This window comes from Sceloporus occidentalis, unplaced genomic scaffold (assembly GCF_023333645.1).
Source record: "Sceloporus occidentalis isolate IW3139 unplaced genomic scaffold, rSceOcc1.0.p SCAF_1, whole genome shotgun sequence".
NCBI lineage: Eukaryota > Metazoa > Chordata > Lepidosauria > Squamata > Phrynosomatidae > Sceloporus > Sceloporus occidentalis.
Window position 1 is genome coordinate 44,866,695 of NW_028316981.1, and position 26,278 is coordinate 44,892,972.

Genomic DNA, 26,278 nt, shown 5'->3' on the forward strand with positions numbered 1-26,278 from the left:
ATTAGCAGATAAGAAACTGAACAAAATAGAGGTTGCTTCACAGTATTGTCTCTAGTAATGTTTTACTCATTGTGCCTTAAATATTTTAAGTACATGCCTTACAGGGTCTCTTCATTTTATTTCCTGTTTATGTGGATTTATATATATATTTAAGGATGATTGGAAAGGAACACAAGTGAAGTGGTCTGCTAGATTGTTCAAAATTTCGCTGAAGAAAATGAAAGGAATTTTTTTGTATTCCTTCTAAGCATCCCATGAACTTTACTTCACATACAAAGGTGATAGCAGTTTCTTTTAGGCACCAGACTAAAACATCGCTTTTTATTAAACCCTTTGAGCTCTATTTTCGTTTAAGTGTTCATGATATGGTTTTAACTAGTTTAGCCTTTTCTGCTTTTTTAACTTGATGATCTGCTTTTACTGTATTTAAATTATTTTATTGTCCCCCCCCCCCCCCCCCCAGAATTGTTTTAAATTATTTTTTTAATTGGATGCTGCCATGTGATCTCATGGTAGAGATATAAATATTTTAATAAATATATAAATAAAAAATAAATCTACGAAAGGAGAACAGGAGAATAGACACTGTGAACAAATATACCTTAGCATGGTTTATCCTTTGAATATATTAACGTGATGCTCAGAGTGAATTTACAGTGGTCTCTTATTTAGTCTGGTCTGATCTTGGAAGTTAAGCAGGGTCAGCCTGTTTGGTACTTGGATGGGAGACCAATAATGAATGCCAGGTGCTGTGGGCTGTATTTCAGAGGAGGGAACTGGCAAAACTAGCTCTGAGTATTCCTTGCCTAAGACAACACTGTGAAATTCATGCACACAACTTGAAGGCACATACACATTTACTGTGAATTCCTGGCTAGTTGCAAACTAGCTTGGTCAGAGAAGTGGTGGTGGCTCAAAGAAATGTAATACTGTACAAGGCAAAGGTTGAGACTGAGTGCCAAATGCCATACCACATTCTTGACTCCATATAAAACAACAGACTAAAGAACAAAGGAGGAAAGAGTGAGAGAGAAGGGTTTGGATGGGAGAGGGAGAAGCTGGGCAGTGAAAATAGCACAAAGCCAGGTAGTAACTTTTCTTGTTCTTGTGGTCCACAAGCCGCTTCTGAAAAAACCTTCCCTGGACCCCCTGGATATGAACAACTACAGGCCTGTTTCTTTGCTGCCATTTTTGGGCAAGGTAATCGAGAGGGCGGTTGCTCTTCAGCTCCAAGCTGTCTTGGATGAAACCGATTATCTAGACCCATTTCAAACCGGCTTCAGGACAGGCTTTGGGGTCGAGACTGCCATGGTTGCCTTGACTGCGTCTGAGCATCGACAGGGGTAGTGTGACCCAGTTGGTGCTCTTAGACCTCTCAGCGGCTTTCGATACGATAGATCACGGCATCCTCCTGGACTGCTTGGGGGGATTAGGTATCGGAGGCACTGCATTGCAGTGGTTCCGGTCCTTCCTCTCGGGCAGGTCCCAGAGGGTGCTGCTCGGGGACAGTAGCTCCAGAAAGAGGGAGCTCCTTTGTGGGGTCCCTCAGGGAGTTATTTTGTCCCCAATGTTGTTTAACATCTATATGAGGCCGCTGGGTGAGATCATACGGAGTTATGGTGCTGGGTGCTATCAGTACGCTGATGACAACCAAATCTATTTCTCCATGTCTCGTTTGTCGGCCTCGAATTCTAATGGCATCTCTTCTCTCAATGAATGTCTTCGGGCAGTAATGGGCTGGATGAGGAAAAACAGATTGAAGCTGAATCCGAACAAGGTGGAGGTGCTCACGGTAGCAGCCCTGAAACCAAGAATTGGGTTGCAACCACCAATCCTGGATGGGATCCCACTCTCCTCCAGTGACTGTGTTCGCAGTGTGGGGGTGCTCCTTGACTCGTCGCTCCTGATGACAAATCAGGTGAATGCGACTGTCAGGAGCGCCTGTTATTGGCTTCGGCTGATACACCAGCTGCACCCTTTTCTGGAAGTAAGGGATCTCAAGACTGTTGTGCACACGCTGGTAACCTCATGCCTTGACTTCTGTAATGTGCTGTACATGGGGCTACCCTTGTGCCTGGTTTGGAAACTACAGCTGGTTCAAAACATGGCAGCCAGGCTTGTGTCAGGAACATCTAGAAGGGACCACATCACTCCGGTTTTGAGGTCCCTCCACTGGCTGCCTATTGGTTTCCGGGCCCAGTACAAGGTGTTGGTTATTACCTTTAAAGCCCTAAATGGCTTGGGTCCAAGCTATCTCAGAGACCGCCTCTTCCCATACAATCCTCCCTGCGCCCTCCGGTCCTCTGGGAGGAACTTGTTGCAGCCTCAAAAATCGAGGCTTGCGGCGACCTCCTGGAGGGCTTTTTCTGCTGTCGCCCCCAGGCTCTGGAACGACCTGCCGGACGAGATCCGTCAATTAACATCTTTGGACAGCTTCAAAAAGGCTGTCAAGACGGATCTCTTCAGGCAGGCCTTCCCAGACTAAAATATCCTGATCTCAGGATCTCCCCCCTCCTCAGTAATGTCTCCAAAGCCCCCTTTTCTTTTCTTTAGAACTGAAGTTGCAGTGGTTTATCGGTTGGTATTATTTTGTTTAATTACTTGTTGTTCTAACTAGTTATTGTGGTTTTAATTTAGATATGCAGTTTAATAACTTTTTAAGGGGGGAGGGAAATATATTGTTTTTATGCTGTATGTTATTTTAATGTTGTAAACCGCCCGGATTGGTTCGCCACAGGGCAGTATATATATAAAAAATTATTATTATTATTATTATTATTATTAAAACAAGCTTGCCACATCATCAATAGGACACCTTCGAATACTTTAAAAGGGCTATCCTATCACTTCTTAACCTTCTCTTCTCCAGGCAAAACATATCCAACTCCCTAAGTCTCCCCTCATAAAGAATGGTTTCCAGACCCTTCACCATTTTGGTTGCCGTCCTCTAGATACACTCCATCTTCTCAACATCTTTTTTTAATTATGTTGCCCAGAACTGGTCATGACTTGAATAGAATAGGAATAAAGTGGAGAAATAGATAAATGATTTGTATAACAATAAATTAAATAAGAAACGAGAATAACTATATCTGAGCCAGTATTGACAAGAAGGAGGTTGGAATGAACGTTTAACTATTTCTAGAAGAAGATACCAGAAAATTACATGGGAGGCTAAGAGTAGGTAGGGCAAAAGTTAGTAAGAATGGCAAATTGAATGAAGATAGTATTTTTTTTAAAAAAAAGTTTTCATACAGCAGGATGTCGAAATATTCTTTGTTGTTATTGTTGAGACTTTCCTAGATGCAAAAAATCATTCTGATTGACAGATGGTTGAAAGATGGTGAGGAAATTGTTGTCGTTATTTATTTGTTCTTTTACCTTTTACATATCCTCTTTAATAACTGATTAGAAAAATAGCATGTAAATTGGAAAAAGAAATGCTGAAAATGTGGGACACAGTTAAAACTGTAATCTTGCTGACTAACAGTACTTTAAGTCACACAAAAGTCATAGTTGGGCTCCAGGTGTACTTTTTTGGTTATGTTACCTTGAGAATGCAGTGTTCTATTTTGAGGTTCACCTAAATTGCAGAAAATGAAGTGGATTTTGGATGTTTTGTACATTCAAGTTTAGGCAAAAAGAAATGCCCATTGAAAGCCTGAGATAGCTTTAATGGCTGAATACGTTTGAATATATAGCTGTTACGATGTTGAAAAGAATGCATGATGGGTGAAATGAGGAATCCAATACAATATTTATTTATTCTCATTTTGAGCAAAATGTACAATATGTCACAGATAAAATAGAGAAAAGAATTAGTTAGATTTAGGGTGTTTGAAGGAGAGTGAATCCTTGCAATGCTTCTTATTCAGAGAAAATAGGATGTCTCTTGAACCATTTCTAACACTGAAAACATAAGTAATCATCTGATTGAAAGCAGTAATCCAGACAGACTACTCTAGAAATAGCTTGGCATCCTTCAAGACTGACTAAGAGTCAGCTACCCCTCTATACACGATCTGGCATTAGTTTGCATTTGGGTCCACAAATGGACCTGATTCTTGATAGTAGTTCCATGTCCTTAAAAAGTAATATGAAAAGCATCCCCTTAGTTGATGGTGTATTGCTTTGATGGTATCACAGTTGTTGCTGCTGCTAGTACAGCTACAGGTGATAATCCATTTCTTAGTGTTTCTGTGTTGTGCAATTGAGCTGGAGTTTCCTTATGTTATCTTATGTTTCCTTATGTTTGACTGTGCATGCTGTCTTAGTATGTGTTAGATGTTCTTATATAGATCTGATTTTGTTGTAACTGAAATGATGTGGCATGGTTTTAGGAGGTTTTAATGTTCCTTAGTCATGTTCAAAACAAAAATGAAATGCTGCAAACATTGCTAAACATCACTTGCAAACACTGGTTTGGCAATACTAAGAAGCAATGTTGGAATCCGTACCATTTATTTATAAAAGAGGAAGGACCTGTTATGCAATAGGTAAGCATTTCTGTTCTCAGCCACACCAGTGGCACCACGGATGCCTCAAATGCATTTTCTTCCATTATTTTGGGCTGGAGGTGTTAAATGGAGCTCAGATTCTGTCACAGTCAATTAAGAAAATGAAATTCTCTCATCTAGGATGAAACATTTAACAGCTGCCTTGCAATGCTGATATATGCCAGTATTCCCAGACCACGCTTTAGAGGTGGTAGGGGCCATGTCAGTCAGCAGCCTGTCTGTGTTATCAGGAGTATTTTTTGAAAACATTCTTTACATACACACAATACATGCATACTTGGAGACCTGTGTACTGTAGTGAAATTAGAACTGTGTTGTCACTGTTTTTTAAAAAGTCATTCTTTATCTCCTTGTCTTGGCCATCAGTTTAAAAGAAAGATTAATGACTAATACATTTTCTTTTTTAATTCTTTTGCTTTTAAATAGCTGCCACAGTCACCAGAAATGGAAAGCTCTATGGAGGTGTGTCACTCCCTCACCTATATTTGTAAAATGTGCAAATATTGGTGCTTTTGAAAGTAGCTGTGGTGTAATTGTTTGTCCATGTCTTTTCTAAAATTCCATTCGGATAAGCCAGTGATCTCTGTATGTGTTTTAAAATGAATAAATTTATCCTAAGTGACTGTGGAAAACAACAACAAGAAAAAGTAGAAAAGAAAATAAAGTGGAAAAACAAATGGTAAAGGATTGTGTCTGTTAGGGAGCCCTGGTGAAGCAGTGGTTAAATGCCTGTACTGCAGCCATTCACAGCCACAAGGTTGTGAGTCCGATCCCAGGGCTCCATGGTCGGTGCAGCCTGCCATCCTTTCATAGGTCGCTAAAATGAGTACCCAGCTTGTTGTTAGTTTACACATTGTAAACCGCTTAGAGAGTGCATAAGTGCACTGATAAGTGGTATAGAAAAGTACTTGTTATTGATTCCAACAGATACAATAATTTTTTATTCAACAAACTGAATATTTTTTAAAGACTGAGATTTTTTTTTTAAATGTAGCTTTCCCCCCCCTTAAAATGGAAAACCAGTTGTATAAATATTACTTTGGTTTAGTAAGATAAACTGTACCTGACTGTTCTTTTGAAACAGAGGGCTCTTTAGGTGTGCATTATTACTTTTATTCATTTTTACAAGTTTGAAAAGTGTCTAGAAACGGAACACATTGCCTGCTAGTCTTGTGGGTCATATACTCCTGCTATAAAAGGAAGTCAGAATCTTTTGAAGTACACGTGGTGTATTTTCAAACAAGTTGCCTTGGTAACCTCAAGTACCTGAGTGTAGTAGGCAAAGTTCGTGTCCAAATTTCAAATCCTGAATATTGTGGACTTTTGTACAGTATGCAAATTAACTTTTCAAATCTGAAATGCTAGGTCAGATTTCATACTGACACTTGATTTCTTTTGCCGGGATTTGTGCTATCTTAAACATCTTAGCAAGATGCCTAAGCTGAGACTGTCATACTTTGGATTTATCGTAAAAAGACACAAGTTCTTCAAAAAGACAGTAATGCTTACGAAGGTAGAAAGCTGCAGGAAAAGAGGAAGACCTCACTGCAGTAGATAGACTCAGTCAAGGAAATCACAGCCCTGAGTATGCAAAGACCTGAGCAGGGCTGTTGATGATAGGGTAACGGTGATCTGTAATTCATAGGGTCTTCGTAAGTCAGTCAACATGACAACAGTTAACAACAATAAAACCATTTCAGCACTGTCTATATTACAGCTCTCCACAACAACTTTCATCATAACTCACTCCCTAAAATATACATTAGAGACCATACAAATGCCCCAAATCCAAGATAGCAGGTGCCACAAAAAGTCCCATAAACCTCTAGGAACTAATATAATATCTGATCATGCTGCTAGTTACTGTAGTAGTTTTATGGAAGGTGGCAATATGTCATGATCCAGACAAACACATTCATGGCTTCTGGTATACACATTACTTCTCTTGATGCAGTTTCTTTTTCCTCTGCATAAACTTAACTTTATCCCCTACAGATTCCCTGCAGTGTCCCTTAAGCATCAATGTCTGCTTGACTAGAATTGTCATCAATTTGTAAACACCACCTTTCCTGATTTCCCTTTAAAGAGGTTTTGGTACAAATTTCCAAATTGCTTTTTAAATGGAGAAGGGGGGTTGGGAGCAGCTATTGCCAAGTAACATTTCTGCTGTATTCAGATTTGCTTTCCTCTCTGGATTGCTAGTGACCTTTCCAGAAATTTTGAAGAAAGTATTAATTTGTTTTTATTAAACTAGATTTGAATTCCTATAGCTGCTCCAGATATAACCATCATTTAGTATTATGTGCATGAACTACAGTGAGCTTCAAGCCTGAAAGCTCCCTTTTCCTCACATTTTCTCCTTCTCTTTACATTCAAGTGGACAGGAGATCAAATATCTGCTTTCAATTTGAAAAGAACCAGAGTTCCCATTTTAAACTAATGAGGTTCAATACACACGAGACAACTTGGATTAGTTTGAAACTAGGTAGAAGATTCTGATTGCTTCTTTCTGAAGCACACTAGAGGAGAGGGTGTGTGGCAGTGCCAATGTGTGAGGCTCACCAACATTTCTAAAACATTTGTTTCAAAATAATTTATTGCATAGGAAGATTATTGGTAGCACTTGATCTTATTTAGAAAGATAATTAACATGTGGGGCATAGGATTTCTGCTTCACTTTTCTTATGAAGACCTTCCCATGGAATGCCTTTTCTTCTCAAATCTTCCATATTTTGAAAGTCAGATTAGGAGTGAGTTGTGTACAAAATAAGTTCACATTCAGCTGTGGTGTATGCGTGTGCCTGTGTGTGTAGTTGCATGGAGTCAACCAGTGACAGTTTTCATTTTCTGCTCCCTCACTCATTAAGAGTAGATGGTGGTGTCTTGTATTCTCTGTGTAAAAAAGTAATTGGCAAGCCTATGTGCCTCGTGTTACTTGATAGAAACTGTTAGAATTAGTGGAGTCAGAATTAGATGAATATTGAACAGTTTCAATTAGAAGAAATAGATGAATGTTGAACAGTTTTAATTAGATGGCTTATTAGAGTAATATATTTCATCTTCTTACTGCTCTAAACCATACAGCTCATTGTAAAAGATAGTTATTGATGCTAAATTTATTTAGTGTCTCTTAAGTATCAGACTTTAAAAAGAAATTTCTCCATACTCAACCAGGAGCTTGATCAAAGTCTACCAGAGAGGCAGCTTGAAGATCGCAAAAGGGTATGTATATTCAGTAGTGATATTCAGGTTTAATATGCTCGATACTAATTACATCTGGACTTTCATTGTTCCTCCTTCCCACTTCCCTTTTTTTAAAAAAGAAAATGGCTTAAGAAAGATGTACACATGGTAAAGAACTAGTTTAATCTTTTAAAATTCAAAGAAATATACCATGGAACAAAGATAAGAGAAATAGCAATGGAAACACTCAGATAAGTCTTCTGAGCCATTTTGATATTATTATTATAGAAAAGCATCTGCATTCTTTTCCTCTTCTTTTTAATGACATTGGACGTCACGGCAGTGCCCCTGATTTCTTTTCGTGTAACATTATAGATATAGATAAAATTCTTGTAAGTATAGTATCGTGTATATATAGCTCTTTAGAGAAGACATCATTGTTACACACACACACACTGACCTATTTCATTTTCCTGGTTCTGTTATGATGCTTCCCTTTTATTTCTGCAGTCACCAGGACTGATGTCAATGCAGACAGCTGAACACTGGAAGGTGTTTCCTTCCATGTAACTTCACTTATGAATTGGGTTTCTTTGACTGCTATTGATCATCTCTGTGCTAACACATTCATATTTGTAATTGCAGTCTTTTTCTAGTTTTCATTGCTGTTTTCTTAGTGGAACTTGTCTTGTAGGACACATTTTGTGATAGAAACACAACTCTTGAGACACAGTTGAACGATGCTTAAAATATTTTTTCATCTGGTATTTTTGTGTGGACCAGTTGGATTTTTATATGCCTGCTGATGTGTTTGTGTAAGATATTTGCTCTCCTTCCATGAGCTGTATGCAAAGTAGACCTAATATGCCTGATCCTTTTCTCTTAGCAGAGGGCATGAAGTTGTATGAATTAGGGTTATATCTGGAGTCGAAATTCAAAGAATACCTTGTAAGGGGAGAATACTTGTTGCCTCTACCACAGAATAATCTTCCTTGGCCAGGTCATTGCATGGAACTTATTCCCCGTGTTCACAAATTAGCAAGTATGAGGCTAATGGAGAATATAATGGTCAAAAATACACTTCCAAATCACCTACTAGTTAGAGAAGGGGAGTGTAAATTCTGGAAGTAGCTACTCTGCTAAATAAGACTGATAGGCGTTAAGTGCTCCTTGCAGCCAATGTGTGTTTATTTTCCATATTCCTTTTGTTTTGCTGTTACACTCAAATGAGATGAAATTGCTTCTTGTTAACCTTGACAAGTGCAAAAAGCATCTGTTTTCCCTTCAAATAAAAAAAAGGAATATGAAAATGTATAAGCAAAAATTGTAGTTTTAATTTGTGTAAAATTGTTGTTATTCTTTTTTCTCTGTCTTGCAAACTCTGCTTTTTTTTATACTTGTCTTCTCTCATGCATTCTCTAGTCACTTTATACCTATGAATCTAAATCCAGTTATTAGTTCCAGCTAGAGTGGATCTTTTGAATCAGTGGAGCTAATTTAATTGTTGATTTGTTTTGTTGTTCTGTTCCTTCAAGTTGTTTCTGGTTTATGAAGACCCTATCACAGGATTTTCTGGGGCTGAGAGCATGTGACTTACCCAAGGTCACCCAGTGGGCCAAGCAGGGAACTGAATCCTGATCTCCAGAGTCGAGTTCACTGCTCAAAACATGCTGGCTCTCATGTTAATTAGTTACCTTCCCATTGATTCAGTGGATGTGTTTCTAGTCTGTAGTAACAACTGGAATTGTTCTGTAATATATGGGGGGAAATTTAACTGTCTTTATGTATGCCTTACTAAGGGCTGAGATCTGTTGGAAGGTTCTTAGAATCCTGATTGCTGTTAACACTTGTGTCATTCCAGTGCCAAGTAAAACACAACTTTTTACTAGATCCTTTGCCTTTGAAGACTAATTGATTTAATTCAAATCTATACAAGTGCATGGTATTAAAATTGTCTGGAACTATTTTTAGCTGTTTTGTTCTAACCTGCCAGATTGTTTAATGTGTTTTCTCTTTATTTAAATTGCTCTTAATTTTACAAATTATTTTTAGGCTATTTAAATTGATTTTATTGTATTCCTCCCTTCACTGTAGGATGGGATATAAATATGTTAATGAATAAATAAATAAATATTCAGATGATGTCAGGTCTAAGGAAATATATTGTAAAGATCTCTCTTGTAGTTGACTGTGTAGAGTTTTCTTGGCAGACAAATAAGTGCCCATTAAATAACAGAAATGTTTTATAACATTGTAGGAGTTTTTAATTCCAGTGCACACTTCCTTGCAGGTGTAGAGTAAGAATGTTTCCAGTATAAATTGGAAATTGGATAATTTCCTTTTCAGTTCCAGTACGTTCTTCTCCCTTGGTTTTCCATTTACTTTCCAGTTTGGTTTCATTCTTGAATTAAGAAGTAGTCACTTTGGTTTCTTGGTAAATTTAGTTTCCTAATTTAAAATGTTTTGTCTTGTAATATTAAAATGGGACAAAGCTGGAAATAGCTGAGGAGCTTTTAAGGTTGTTCAGCTTTATAGAAAGTTGATTAACAGTACACTATCTATGATCTTTTGGTTCCTGTGCTCACTATTACGTGAACAGAAATAGTTGTGTAGAGCAGAACTGAAACTGCCAGGAGTTGAACTGAAACTTGCCTAGATAAGGCAATTGGGGAGTGATAAGTAAGTGAAAGTCTTAATCTTTCTCATCTATTGGCAATGGGCTTACTGGTGGTTGGTGAGAGAGGCTCTTCCCTTTTTCCAGGGATCAACAGTAGGAAGAAAGCATACTGAAGCAGAAACCACTGTTAGGGTTTGATCTTCAAATTATAGAAATGAATTGAAAAATGTTTATTATAACACCAGAAGATTCTCAAATAAACCTAAATAGCTTGTTTGAATCCTCTGCTCTTAAATTCCTATTCTGTACCCTAATCTCTTCAATGGGCTATAACCCGAATCTAGTGTGGTGTGATACTCCATAGAGTGCAAATCTGTATCAATTGCTCCAAAATTTCAGTCATTCTTGATGTTTAGTCATTCATGTTCATTTTGTTCCAAACACGACAACTTTTGGCTGTCTTGGGCAGCTGGTGCAAATTACATGGAACATGTCCTCCTGAAGGCATCAAGTGTACAATGTTACAACTACAGCCATCTTATTTCTACTGTTTGTTGATTGATAAATTATTGGCTGTTGCTACTATGATGGGAAGGAAAGTACTGGGATGGTTGAATCCATTTCCTCTTTGGTTTCATATTGTTTTTCACCATTTGATTAAACTATTTCATGGTGTTTAGGAAGTCAGTGATTACAGCATGGGAGAGCATACTGTATGTGTGTCAGTGGCTAGCTGTATTTAGCAGTATAATAGACTTTAAACATGTAAATGTAACTGAAGTTGGGGATTAATTGAAGCAAGGGCAGCATTTTAAAATAAGTGATCATATTTGTAATATCTGGCCATGAAGCCTGACTATGTATCCACTTGTTTAATGATCATTAATTAGCAAGTATGAGACTAATGGGGAATATTACACTTTCAAATCACCTACTAGTTAGAGAAGGGGAGTGTAAATTCTGGAAGTGGCTACTCTGCTAAACAAGACTGATAGATGTTAAGTGCTCCTTGCAGCAAATGTTTGTTTATTTTCCATATTCCTTTTGTTTTGCTGTTACACTCAAATTGCTTCTTGTTAAGGTCACATTGCCACTAAGTAGATATTAATATTGCTTGTAAATGAACACAATAATTATCTGAACCAAGGGAACTAAGTTTTTAATTTTATAAATGTATGACTGTTGTTCTCATAAACTTCTCACTCTTCTTCCCAGTCTTCATTATTATTGTTGGCCACTGTGGAATTAAAATGAAATAATGCTTACTATTTCTATCAAATTTTGCTACCATTTGTCATTCATAACGTGTGTGTGTGTTTTAATATCTTTGAATTAAGGGTGAGGCACTGAGACAGGTTTTGGTCAACCGTTATTATGGCAATGTCAGAGGTGCAGGAAGAAGAGAGAGCCTTACCAGCTTTGGCAATGGCCCCTTATCTCCTGGAGGCCCCAGCAAAGCCGGCGGAGGAGGTAGGATGCGCAGCATGCCAATTAATAATGTGTCTGACTACCATGCTGAATGTTCTTTCTCTCTGAATAAGAAATTGGATAGTTTAGTACCTTTCTCAGCAGGGATTTTTTTTTCTTCCACAATGTCACTCACACAATAGAATTAATTCTTTTCAAATGTTGGAAATGGATCTATTAATTAGTTTCTTCCTCCCTCCCTTCCTTTTTTTCTCATTTTACCTATGGCACATCTATTTTTACCATTTTCCAATTTATCCTGGAAATTTATAACTGTCTCTTGATTGGTTTTTACAATTGCTATTATAAGAGATAACTACCAAGTTCGGTTTGACAAGATATCAGTTATTAAAAAGTGATTTTTTAAAAAAGTGTTAACATGCATGTATTTAAACAAAATCAAGCCTCTGACTTCTATGTTTAATGCACAGAAATTCTGGATAAACCTAGAGAAAGCTGAGAAACTGATGGATAGGTAGCAGAAAATATCATACAAATATTCTCTCTCTTACAAATATCATATAAATATTCTCTCTCTTACATTTCCTGTTCTCTTTTATTGGTCATGTAACTCCCCATTCCTTCCTCAACTGTGGCTGTCATCACTGGATTCACCAGTAGATTTTTCTGATTTCAAGAGTATTTCATATCTCCAAAATATAACCATGGACATTCTTCTCAGTTTTTTTTTCTTCATGTGTTTTCTGTTGTTAGAAAAGGAGAGATTAGCATGGTTGCTTTTAATAGTGTAGCACTGTTTCCAAAAACCAGTATTATTTAGCTATTGGTTCTTGAGTCCTTGTTTTGTAGTCTCTGAAATACTTGAACGGTAGGACTGGGAGCATGCAAGTTAGGTAACATCCAGTTGCCAGCTGTTGGGGAAGTGATTGAAGATGCAATGATCTAATAAGAAGTGGGATGTTTAAGAAGGACCACAGATATCTGGTAAAGCATAAGCTTTTATTCACAAGGAGATCCAATGTATAATCCTGTCTAATTAAAGGAATCCAATAGGAGATGTTGGAAAAGTCCTTTCCCTTGAAATTGTAATAATCATGGCTTAATCAAACTAGGGAGGCCTCGGCCAGACTGTGATAGCAATCTGACCCTGATATATAAAGAAAGATTGCAGCGGAAGATGCGATCGAAACACACTTATGTTTTATTTATGCTGCTCTGGGGATCCTTCAGGACTGAAAGACAGAATAGAAATTAAAATGAATAAACCTGTTGTTTGTTTCATAACAATTCTACCAGCCTTCTGTACAATAATCAAAAGTTTACTTTTTGGAAAGGCTATGGGGCCTTTTAAAACTCTTTTCAAAGTGGTTAATACTGCTGTAGTTAATTTTTTGAATTAAAGTATAGTGTTCCTGAGTGTGCATGCACACGTGTATGTACTGTTTGCTATGATCAGCTAATTCTATTTTTATTGTCAAGCTACTTTCTAAAAATTGTTATATTTTTATTTATGGTGTTAGGAATCTAGAACTCATTGAGGAACAGGTGAAGTAATCAATGTTTTAAATAAATAAATGATTGCTAGTGACAACATAATCTCCTTGAGTAATGAAGAGAAGAACATTTTTTTCTGGCACTTGAATAGCTAATAAAACTGTGAATGGTGGGAACATGTGGAGCATAAGAAACTTTTTCACTCTTGGTGATTAACTGTTTTTGTAGGAGGTGGGTCTGGCTCCAGCACAGCAAATCGTGGTGAAATGAGTTTGGCAGAAGTCCAGTGTCACCTGGATAAGGAAGGAGCATCCAATCTGGTGATAGATCTCATCATGAATGCTACCAGTGACAGGGTTTTTCATGAAAGCATCCTGTTGGCTATTGCTCTCCTGGAAGGTGGTAATACTATTATACAGGTATGACAAGATTAAAATATATTTGCTACTATTGAATGGAGGGTATTATTTCCTCTTACAGCATCCACAAACAAAGAGTTGTTTATACTAGGAGGAGTTTGGGAATATTGTCAGTGGAGCTGGTGAAATAACCATTCTTCCCAAGTATGGCAGAAGTCTGAGCTACATGTACTTTGCAACTAGTGATGTAAAGAATTCTCATCAAAATTTGATAAACACACAAAATATCTGTTATTCAAAGATTTCAAAGAGAAGAAATTATCAACCAGTAAGAATTTTGGTTTTTAATCATTTCCAAATGAAGTGAAGGGGTGGAACCTTTCAGCTGACAATTCGATGGCCCGGATTTGCATATTTTACATTAAGCAAAGATACCATTCATATTGGGGTTTACCAGAAGCTATTTCCTTTGTTAGGGTGATGTTCTCCCCCACCATTACCCACAGCTTTGCTTTGAAAAACAAATGAGAACAAAAGGAGAGAGCATTTTGTGTGTAGGTGGTGGTGGATACCTTCTTCTCCCCTTTCTTGCCATGCTCTCCCATTCAAATTCTCACAGAAGAGAAGGAGGGGTTGTAGGTGAAATCCTAGCATTGGAAGGGATTCCCAAGGGCCATCTCATCCAATCCCCTTCTACCATGAAGGAATACCTAGAATTCTAGGATTGGACTTGGAGGCTGAGAGCATGTGACTTGCCCAAGGTCACCTTGTGAATTTCTATGGTGCAGTGGGAGGCTCGAGTTCTAATCCCAGTTTAGCCATGGAAATCCACAGGGTGACCTTGGGTAAGTCATACTCTCTCAGACTCAGGGACATTCTGAACTCTCCTTGCCAAAAGGGGGAAAACATGATAGATTTGCCTTATGATCACCATGAGAGAGTGAGTGTGCAGTGGTAGGTTTCTCATGTCCTGCCTCTGAGGCTGAGAATTCTACGTATTCCTTCATGGTAGAAGAGGATTGGACTAGATGACCTTTGGGATCCCTTCCAATGCTAGAATTTCTCCATAGCAGAATTCCTGCTTGGCAGAAGAGCATTGCCATTTGCCAACCATCCCTCCCCTTTCTTCTCTTCTGTGAGGGTCACACTCTCTCAGCCTCAGGGACAGCCCATGGCAAAACTTCTCTTTATGTCCAGAAAACTCTGCCATAGGTTTACATTCGGATCATATCGTCCACTGCCATCCTGATGTTAAACGGGACTACATGTCCTCTAGAACCCTATGTATTCCTTTGTATTCCTACGTATTCCTTCATAGCAGAAAGGGGTTGAACTGGATGGTCTTTGAGGGTCCCCCCAACTCTACCATTTTTTGTTGGGGCTGCAACCAAAGTTTATTTGTTGAGATTGGTGGTGGGATTTTTGTCTGTGCCTTCAAGCTTTTTCAAGCAGAGGAATGTTCTTCACTCCTCTGCCAAACTTCTTTTTGACATGCTAATTGAGTCTGAAATGCAAATTAAATTAGCACCAACACATGTAATTAGTGTAAATGTTCGCCTTGTCCTTTGGGAAATCTGTGAAAAATACTTTTCTCCCAGATGACATCTGACCTTTTGAAAGTGAGACTTTTGAAATGAATGGGTTTTTTTTAATCGCATCTAGTTCTCTATGGATGAGAAGAAAAAAATTGGTTTGTCACAACGCTATTTGCAACTGGGTGATGAAAAAATTTTCCTCAGGATTTTATTACATGAGTCTTGTTCTTGACACAATGGCATTATTTAAAGTGAAACATCCCAGTTTTGGAGCTTCTATTATCACATGCCTCTTCAAAATTGTGATTGGGGCTTTTTGTGCCATCAGCGGCCCCACTCCCTCTTACGCATTTCCCCTTAACCCTGTCTTTCTGCCTTATGCTCTATCAGCATTTATTTATTTTTATTTTTATTTGGAATACAATTCTGGAGTTATGGGAATGCAATTTAGGAAGAAAAAGAAGATAGGAAAATGAAAAAAGTGGGTAAAAAAGAAAATAAGTTGTTTGGGAATAGCAAGGGAGAGGGAGAAAGGCTGAGACTGACACCATGTGACTGCCTAATATCAGGCGCAGTCTATTAGCAATAGCATTTACATTTCTATATTGCTTCATAGTGAACTCAGTATTATCACGCAGGAGGCTTACTGTTGGTAAAACGTCAGTAAAACTTTCCAAAAGCGTGAAAATATGATAGCCAGTTGTGCTTGTAAATTGTCATTGAGGCATCCCCTCGCCTCTCCCATCATTAAAGTGTTTGCAGAGCAGCCATTTCTTCAATAACGGGAAATTCTGAGCCGAGTTTGAAGCTGCTTCTCTGGTTCTACGGTACTGCAAGGATGGACTAGTAAAGCACATTTCTCTGTGGCTGCCAACATTGGTGGCGCAGTGGTTAAATGCCTGTACTGCAGCCATTCACTCAAAACCACAAGGTTGTGAGTTCAAGACCAGCAAAAGGGCCCAAGCTCGACTCAGGCTTGCATCCTTCCGAGGTCGCCAAAATGAGTACCCAGACTGTTGGGGGCAAATTAGCTTACTTGCTAATTAGCTTACTTGTTGTTCACCACTATGATCTTTGGAATAGCGGTATATAAATAAAACAAATTATTATTATTAATTTATTATTATTATTTGAAAGTATATAGGTGCATCACTGTGCTACAATCCTTTTCCATTTGCTGTACTTACCTTATTAGATTTTGGTTTGAACATCTGACATTTTAGATGTTATTAAGCCATCTCTTTATATCTTGATAAGTCATGCTCTATTCCCATCACTGCACCTCAAATTTAGAGAATCCACATACAGGACTAGAAATGATATTCAGAAAGCTGTAATTTATTTTTGAAAATATTCATGTCAGTCTTACCAATGAGATACATTGTAGTAATTTATTTTTCTTGAACGCTAGATGGTTCTTATTTGTAAGTAAAGCATATAGAAAAGATGCTGTACCTGCAGTCAGACACCGGGGCCCACGTACTTGTGTTTTATCTGTGAAGTCGATATACTGTTTATTTAAACTTTTCAGATGGTCTCTAACAAAATGTAAGTCCTTGACAAGCACCGTACAGGCAGGCTATTAAAAACAAGGTCATGCTACTTTTTTTTCCTTTTCTTCCTTTTTTTTTGGTAAGCACAGGAATCAACAAAGATGTTATATAACTTCTATTTATATCCTACTTGCTCACTAGCTGCAGGCATACAAGAGAAACTGAGGAGGGAATTTAATGAGCTCTCCTGGCTTGCTCACCTTCCTAAGCTGCTAGAGACAGCTTGAGCTTTTCTGTTGGCTTTTTTGTTAAGTGCGTCACCAAATGAAACTGGTGCCTGGTGGGTGGTGTGGGTAGACGGACTGACTTGTTGCTATGGTTTTCTATAATTCTCCATTCTCTTTCTCAATCTCCCTCCAAAAAAAGTTAAAAAATTGGTGGGTTCCTCACTTCCAGGAACTTGTAAAACATCCTTGTTTCTCACACCTACGTGCAACTCCCTCCTTCAGGAAGGAAGTAGGATGTGTGCTCTGTCCTATATTGATGATGTTGTGTGCTTAAAAAACTTGCTGTACTTGTGTAGGTCTGTGTTTGTGTGCAGCTGTGTTAAATGTATGAACAAAACGGTTGCATTGTTTTTAAAAAATGTGTTTGAATTGTAGCCCCGCTTCTCCTGCATAGCCAGAACCATCTGCTTATTCTCTGAAATGTTTAATTGCTGTAACAGAAGCAGGACTAGTGATACTACCTGAAATTTGTGCACACTTGTCATCTTGCAATCCCAAGATACTATTGTCCTTTCCTTTCCTTCACTCCTATATGATTGGCTTTCTGCTTAAATTGGAGGCAATCAGGACTTTGGATGTGGTGATTGAAGAAACTCATCTAATGAAAGACCTGAGGAATCAAATGTCACAGATGGACCATCAGACATCCCTTTATTGCTTGCAGAGCAAGGCAGCTAGTAGCTCTAGTCTATCCTTGAGTAGTTTTGTCCCTTGGAAAAAGTTTGCTTAATCAGGTTTCTTGGTGAAATGCCATGCATCCAGTTCTGAGGATTGGCCTTTTGGGCAGCATCAGTGATATAAAACTAACATGTGTGTTTGAATTATATTAGGACTACAGCCTCTAACTACGTGATACATCCATGGCTCCTTCTATTTTAAAGCCAGATTGGAAGGTCTTGTTAACCCTTACAGGCATAAAGCAGATATCCGATAAAGAGCTTCCTTTAGACTATAAAAGATACTTTGCGCCAAACCATTTAACACGTAAAAAAAATTGCAGTGGAATGCAGCAGTGTTAAAGTGCATCTTAAGCTAATGCTTCAGGAGAAGAGAACAGATTCTCTTGTGTGCATCTCAATTCTGTTCATGCAGAGTTTGAAAAAAGGGCCATTTGATCTACAAATATGCAGAGTTTGGAAACAGTACCTTTTGGACTACAGTTCTCAGAATCCGCCAGTCAGAATGGCCACTGGTCATTATGCCTGTGAAATTCTGTAACTTAATCCAAATAAGTAAGTTCCAAAGCCTGTATTCTTTCTTAGCTTTGCAGATCACATTCAGATATGGGACATTGAAAAAGAAGACTAGCATATATTCTGGAAATGCGGGAGAAGAATAACTCCTGGGAAAAGAGTCTCTTGCTGAATGTGACCAAGTAATGCTCATTTCCTGGACAGAGACCCTTTACCAAAACCAGCAATATTGCCAGCCCTTCATATATTCTAGAAACATATAGTGAATGTACATATGTGGTAGTGTGGTGTAGTGGTTTGAGACTTGGACTACGACTGCAGGCCATAATTCAGTTCTCTTCTTGGCCATGGAAGCTCATGGCCTTAGATGAGTCACACAGTCTCTGCCCAGAAAACCCCATGATAGGTTCCCCTTAGGGTCACCATAAGTTGGAAATGACCTGAAGGCACACAACAACAACAAGAACAACAAGGCTGTTCTTGCCCAGAGTCTGTGTATGCTTAGGTGTGACAATTTTCTCAGAATTTGTGTTCCATATACATAATTTTTTGTTTGTTTATTAAATTTATACTCTGTTTTCCATGGATAAGTCGACCCAGGTTTTTGGGTCAATTTTTGACTCAAATTTCTAGACTTATACATGAGTATATACAATAAAATGGGGGGATTAAAGTTAAAATGTGTTAATAAGAAGAAACTGCTAACAGTAAACCACTCAATGCTCCCCCCAGTAGTGACCCATCTTAGACTCCAAAGGCCTGTATTAATAAAAAGGTCTTTGCCTGTCAGTGGAAGGATGAGGACAACCTAGCCTCTTTTTTAAGCAGGCAGCTTCACAATCTGGAAGGGTAGTACTGGAAAATGAATCCTGGATTTATTTGTGATTTGAAGAATAAGCATCCACGTAATCCTGACCAGATATGAGATCATGTTCTCATTACCTGGAGTTTGAAAAATCTGTCTAGAAAAATAGTATAAACTGATGTCACTAATTGGACAGATTGGTGCAGGAGGTAACAAGCTTTTTAGTAACATGGATAATAATAATAATAATAATAATAATAATAATAATAATAATATTTATTTATATCCTGCCTCTTCCATTTTGAGGATCGAGGCGGGTAACAGCAGAGTTTATATAATATACAAAAATAAAAACAACAAGCCCCACAAGACCCCAGCCCAATCCTCCCTCCCAAGTATAAAATTAAACAATAAAACATGGTTAAAAATACATAACAATATAACAAAATTAATAAACAAACCACAAATAAGAAAAATAATAAAATGAGGAGGATTCAGTTGGTTCTGGACATTATCAATCGGGGAAGGCCTGCCGGAAGACAAAGGTTTTTGTCACCTTTTTGTCGAGCGAGGATAATTGGCGAATCTCTTCCGGCAGGTCATTCCAAGTTTTTGGATTGGTGACAGAGAAGGACCTCTGGGAAGTCACCGCCAGTCTGGTCTTTCTAGATTGTAAAAGGTTTTCCCCGGAGGATTGGAGTGTACGGGAAGGATTGTATGGGAGGAGGCGTTCCTTCAAGTAGACCTGACCCATTCCATGTAGGGCTTTATAGGTGATAACCAACACCGTGTACTGTGCCCGGAAGCTAATAGGCAGCTAATGTAATGATTTTAAAATAGGTGTAATATGGTCAAACATGGATTTTCCGGCAACCAGTCTGGCTGCCATGTTTTGTATCAATTGAAGCTTCCAGACATGGCACAAATGTTGCCCCATGTAGAGTGCATTGCAGTAATCAAGGCGAGAGGTTACTAGAGCATGTACAACCATTTTTTAGGTCCTGCTGCTTCAGGTAGGGCCGCAACTGGCGTATCAGCCAAAGCTGATAGCAGGCACTCCTGGCTGTCACATCAATCTGAGAAGACAGTTGAAGCGACGAATCCAGGAGCACCCCCAAGCTGCGGACACAGTCTTTCAGGGGAAGTGTGACCCCATCTACAACTGGCGAACTTATCTCTATACCTGGACTGGGGTTACCTATCACGAGTACCTTCATTTTATTTGGATTCAGCTTAAGTCTATTTTCCCTCATCCAATCCATTACCGACTTCAGGCAGTCATTCAGGGGGGAGATGCCCTCCTTGGTCACTGAAACAGTCCAAGGCATAGAGAAATAAATTTGGGTGTCATCAGCGTACTGATAACACCCCGCCCTATATCTCTGGATGATCTCACCCAGCGGTTTCATGTAAATGTTAAACAGCATGGGGGACAGAATGGCGCCCTGAGGGACACCAGATGTCAGCTCTCTCATAGAGGAGCAGCTGTCCCCCAGCATCATCATCTGGAATCTGCCCGAGAGGTGGGAACGTAGCCACTGCAAAGCGGAGCCAGCGATTCCCAACTCTCTCAGGCGTTCCAGAAGGATACCATGGTCTATGGTATTGAAGGCCGCTGAGATGTCCAAGAGCACCAACAGGGCCACACTTCCGCTGTCGATGCACAGATGGAGATCATCGACCAAGGCAGTTTCCACTCCGTATCCCAACCTGAAGCCAGTTTGAAATGGATCTCTTCAAGAACTTTTCTGAATTGGAACATGCATAATGTTATGCTGATATAATTGTTGTTATGTGCCTTCTAGTTGTTTCCAACTTATGGTGACTCTCTTCTTGGCATAATTTGTTCAGAGAGGATTTGCTACTGCCTTCTTCTGATGTTGCGAAAGTGCGACTTCAGGTCACTGAATGGCTTTCTGTGGTGAAGCGACGATTCGAACCCTGGTCTCTAGAGTTCCAGTCCAACACCCAAATCACTACACCATGCTCAAAGTAGTGGATTTACAGAGTGGCTTTTTATTCTGTGGGACAAAGACCAGAAAGTACTGTCTGCAGCATTGCCCAAAACCTAGAATCCATATGTTTAAAAAGTGCTAATAAATGGTTTCTCAAATCAGAGTGCTGTTCTTTTTATCAAGCCATGGGAATAGATGTTGCTCTACCCTACCTAAAAATTTGGCTGTGGTTTTGCAACATGAGCTTCCAACAAACAGAGCCTGTGTGATGGTGGGGGTGTCATTATGAAGTCTGAGCAGAAGCCAAACCACTTGATTCAAATATTCATGTTTCCTGTTTTCTTGGTTAGCAGTATAAATAAATAGCTGCAACTGCAGGGCAGACCTAGTTAACAGCTAACAGAGATAAATATATTTCCAATAGGTATGACAGACATGCACAACCAAAGATCTGAGCAAAACCTGATACATCAGCCTCAGGTCACTTGAAGCCAAAACCTGATACACTTGCCTCAAGCCACCTTTAATTAATTAGTTCATTGCATCTGAGGCTTTACCTCCACCCCCTTTGGTTTTAATACCTCTAGCAGGTCAGTGCATTTTAGCAGTTAAGTAAACTTCATGGGGTCACCAAAAGTTGACAGGCAACTTGAAAGCATATACATACCCATACAAATTTGCTGACCATATGAGATTCAGTCCTCAAAGGTCGAGAATGAAGACATCAATCAACAGGGTACACAATCTGCTCTTCAATACTGCTAGAAAACAACACAGCTTGGAAAGTTATCTTTTAAAAGTAATTCATTTCATAATTGGTGGTACATACATGTACATGCACACACACACACATCTGTGCAACAGCAAAATCACAATGACTTGTTACACTGCTCATTAAACTTCTTTATTTTTACATAGCCTTTTCATTCCATTTTCTTTCTTTTTCAGGTAAGAAAATAGTTTACATTTTAAAAAAAATCTCAACATGCTTCAAGAAAGCAGCACAAAAAAGGAAACCATCATTCATTGTGTGTGTATGTGCACACACACACACCTTCAAGTCGCCTGTTGACTTATGGTGACCCCATGAATTTCATAGACTTTTCTTAAGCAAGGAATATTAAGAGGTACTTTTATGAGTTACTTCCTCAGAAATATAGCCTATAGCACCTGGTGTTCATTGCCAGTCCCCCATCCAAGTACTAACCAGGGCTTGACCCTATTTAGTTTCCGAGATCAGATGGGATCTAGTACCCTTAGACTTATTCATTATGCAGGAGGAAGAAATAGAAACATTATCAGTTGTTACTTTTTTAAAGGAATTCCCTTTAATTGGAAGACCAATTTTGGAGAAGTGCTGCTTTTGGCATTACAAATTTGATGAAGCAGCAGGAATAGCTCTTGCAACGGTATGTTACTGAGGAGATTTGCTTTGGTGCATGTGCTCTAGTATGGTCCCAGTTAAGAAACTACACCAGATTCATAAATGCATTGTTGCTGAACTACCTGGATGTTACTGATTCCTGTGGAGAAACTGCCACTGATACAGTGTGTAAGCACAGAGCAAAGCATACCTTGTGTTCTTTTCACTTCCCTGCCCCCTTAGTGTGAGAAATTTGTGAACATCAGCTTCTTTTTTTTAACTCCTTAGAGTGCCATGTTTATTCATATCCCCAGCATTTGTGAAATGTGTCTTGTGACCTCTGTGCATCATGTGATGGTTCTTGTTTCATGGCAAATGATTTGGTCTTGAAACAAAATACCATCTGATTTATCAGACTTTTCTCCAAAAACAGAAAACTGATCCAGTAGCAGCAGATTTTGCCATATGTCTGGCATTAACTCTCTCTGCAAAGTGTTGCCCCTTTCCCAATTGGCATATGGATTGGTACAGTTTTCTTTCAAACAGCTCCTTTCTTTAAAAGCAAGGCAGGAGAGAGTCATTTGGAACTAGAAACACAAGATGTGGAGCAGAGGAATGGCTGGGGAGTGGGGATTAAAATAGAAGGGAAGTTGTACAAGAGTGACTTTGCAGTGTTGAGTCATGTCAGGACCTTGTTAATGAGGGAGAGGAAGGAGAGATGGGAGCAACGTAAGTGTAAGTGACTGTCGGGTGATGTGGGGCAGCAGCTGGACTCATTACGTGACCCAAGGTAAAAGTTTAGAAAGAAATTTCAGGATGTTGGAATTGGAGAAGGGCATGGGTGAACACAGCATCTGTGGCTAAGGTACTGCTTTAATTAGAAAGGGTTCCCCAGGCTTTTGCTTTTCTTGGTTTTTTGCGAGACAGATTTTGTAATGCCTCTCTGTTGTGACTGGTGGCAGGAAAATGCATTTACAATGTGACTGCAGACCTTGTCAATAATGGGAAATACTCATATTCCTCACATAATAGATATAGGAACAGGATACTTTCTTCTGAGAAGGCTTGAGAGCTGTGTTATTTTTCATCTGATGTAAGGCAGCTGTTGCAGTTATTGGATGAGGCTATCACTTGATCTGAGCATCTCTTCTTCTCCTTCTCCTCCTCCTCCTCAGCCATATTTATCAAAGCAGATACATCAGCAGAAACAAAGAAGATTCTGCTCTTAGAATCTGCTGTTGCCTATAGCTATCTATTCTGGCACTATACACACATACTGAACTTTACGTTGTATGCTCTGTGTGGGTGTGTCTGTTGTCTCCTGTGTTTTCTTTAACATTGGTCAAATGTCTGTCTGTCTGAAAAGCCTGTATTAGTAGCATTTTTAGGGCTGTGACTGATTTGTAGTGAGATGTCTGTTGCATGTCTTCCATCATATTCATAATGGATACTTTTTGTCCCAGTCACCCTTTAATTACCTCTGAAGAGAATTTTCTGAACTAAAGGGAATCCTTATCTTCTTAGTTCCATTGCTTTTGGTTTCTCTTTCAAACCGCATTTACTTGTTGGTGCCTAGAAGTAATAACAATAAAAATAAAATAATAAAAAATAAAACTTTTATTTATATCCCGCTTTTTGTGAAAACAATCAAAGCGGCATGCAACATTTAAAATCATACAAACATATACACCATATTCCTCCTGTAAAAAAAAATTAAACAATCAGAATTAAAATTACTTAAAAACATTGAATCTAATAACGGTGGGCAGAATCATAACATATATGGGAGAGATCATTGTGTGGCTGAGTACTTTAATCTGGAAAGGCCTGCCGGAAGAGATTAGCTTACTTGCTAATTAGCTTACTTGCTGTTCACCGCTATGATCTTTGGAATAGCGGTATATAAATAAAACAAATTATTATTAATTAATTATTATCCATCTTGACAGCTTTCTTGAAGCTCTCTAGGTTGGTAATTTCACACACACACACACACACACACACACACACACACACACACACGTTCTCTTAAAATGCATTGTAAATAAATCAACATTGGCACTTCTAGTTGTTTTAGGCAGAGCTTCATAGAGCTGCCAGATATAGGCAGAATATCTTACAAAATGTACTTGGTGTGGGAGGGAGTGAAATCTATAGAGTAAATAAAAATTTGCCAGTGGGAAATGATGCACTACAATTTTCAAAGGTATGTGAACTAAAAGTGGGGCTTTCATTAACCAATTGAAGGATATCTTCTTGGAGTAAGTATTGTTTTGACAGATGTGATACTTGAATGAGTTTGTGGTCATGCTGCATGTAAGAATATAAAAGTATCACTGTCCTGAGTTGGTGTTTTGTGGTTGAATATTTATTCCATTATATCATTTAAAATAATGTCACTTAGTTATTCTGAGGCATTTTTCACAATGCATTTTCTTAAATACAGAAAAAAGGTTGTGACCAATACAGATCTTCAACAGGATTATTCTTGTTCACTGCATGTGATGCAAATGATCTTCTGGTATAGGATGGTCTTCTCTACCCCCAACCATACTCTTACTTTCAGGTAGCTACTACTGAGTAAGAGGAAAGAATGAGTATTGGCTGTCCTCTTCAATCCAGCAAGGGCTACAAATGGCCTCTCATTAGTTTCCTACAATATCATTGCCTCTATTTGTCAAAAGATGTTGCAGTATATGACCTCAAATGAATAAGGGTAGAACATGGAACTAGGTAGCTACATAGCAAGAAGGACTTGGCAGTTGGGCTTGGTAGTTGAGTTTCCATTCCAGCTTATCTGAAGGGCTATATCTTGTGAGACTGTCCAACCTTTAAGATCTTTTAGGGAGTCATGTGTCTCAGTGCCATCTTTTCACAGGTATATTTGGTGAAAACATGAGGGCATTGTAGGGTAGGTTGGCTCCCTCCTTGCTTTCCTTTTGTCATTAGGTGAAAACCTTTCTATTCTATTTCTGGGCACTGATTGTTTTAAAAGAAAGGGGCTTTTTATGGTGGTGTATTACTTTTATTCTTTGAAGTAATATTTTAAATTGTTTTCATTTTGTTATGCAAAGGGAGCTTTTGAGACTAAGAGAAAGAGGTTGTAGCATAAGCTTTCACAGACTTAAGTCTGCTTCATCAAATTCAATTTTAACTTTGTTAGTACAATACTTTTTATATGTTTTTAACTATATGTTTTTTTAATATGCTTCAATGTGGGCGCACATGTGGACAGGAAAAGAGTATACTGCTGTGAGCTCATTGGAAGAATGAAGGGATAGGAAGATGTTAAGCTTAGTAAGAAACTACCTTCTTTATCCTATGTTGGTGCAAAGTCAGTCATGTGAGTGTAAAAGCTGACTTTCTCAGTGTCCACCCCAAGAGTCCACATATTGTAATATGAAGGTCGTAGAAGGGGCTGATTAGGCATACCAGTAGACTGTTTTTCTCATGATCCTGTGAGCTCATGGTGGCATATACTGTTCTCCTCCTCCACACTTTGTCCTCATAGAAATCCTATGAGGTAGGTTGGGTTATGAGAGAGTGACTAGCCCAAGGTCACTCCAGCAGGTTTCATTGGCCTAGTGTGGAACCTTTACCCAGATCTTCCAGATTCTAGTCCAACACTCTAACCATGATTGGCTGAGCTCTCATACAGTATCTGTGTCATCGCTTCTTGACTTATTGCTCATCCACAAAGTAAGAAGTGGTGCTGCCATCCATCCTTTTATTTATACACTGCCTTTTTTGCAGTCTGGGACTCAAGGAGTCATACAAAAGACAGAAAATTATAATAATGGTTAGATGAAAGGCCCTTCTTCCATGTTGGCCGCTACCACCTGGCCTTGGAGAGAGAAAAGAACTGGCAGTATCTCCTGGACTTGATCCCCTTCTCCACTGCCATTCCCTTCTCTTTTTGGGTCATGTCTTTTTAGACTAAGCCTGAGGGTAGAAAACTGTCAAGTTAACAATCTGTAAGCCCCTCTGAGATCCTTTGTGGCTGAAGAGCGGGGTATAAATACTCTAAATAAATAAATAAGAATACATAT

The 26,278-nt window shown here is 38.7% G+C and overlaps 1 protein-coding gene across 8 annotated transcripts in view; it reads left to right on the top strand.

Moving 5' to 3' along the window:
* The window catches only part of LOC149321350 (inositol 1,4,5-trisphosphate-gated calcium channel ITPR1), a 273,413-nt gene that overhangs the window by 177,736 nt on the left and 69,399 nt on the right, over positions 1-26,278 (top strand). For 6 of the 8 annotated variants that reach the window (XM_089520074.1, XM_089520084.1, XM_089520102.1 and 3 more), the window contains 4 exons: positions 4,944-4,979; positions 7,692-7,739; positions 11,655-11,787; positions 13,468-13,658. In XM_089520074.1, coding sequence (XP_089376200.1) covers positions 4,944-4,979; positions 7,692-7,739; positions 11,655-11,787; positions 13,468-13,658 — 408 coding nt within the window. The remainder of the gene's footprint in view (positions 1-4,943; positions 4,980-7,691; positions 7,740-11,654; positions 11,788-13,467; positions 13,659-26,278) is intronic. The other 2 variants (XM_089520122.1, XM_089520131.1) reach the window with 1 other exon arrangement.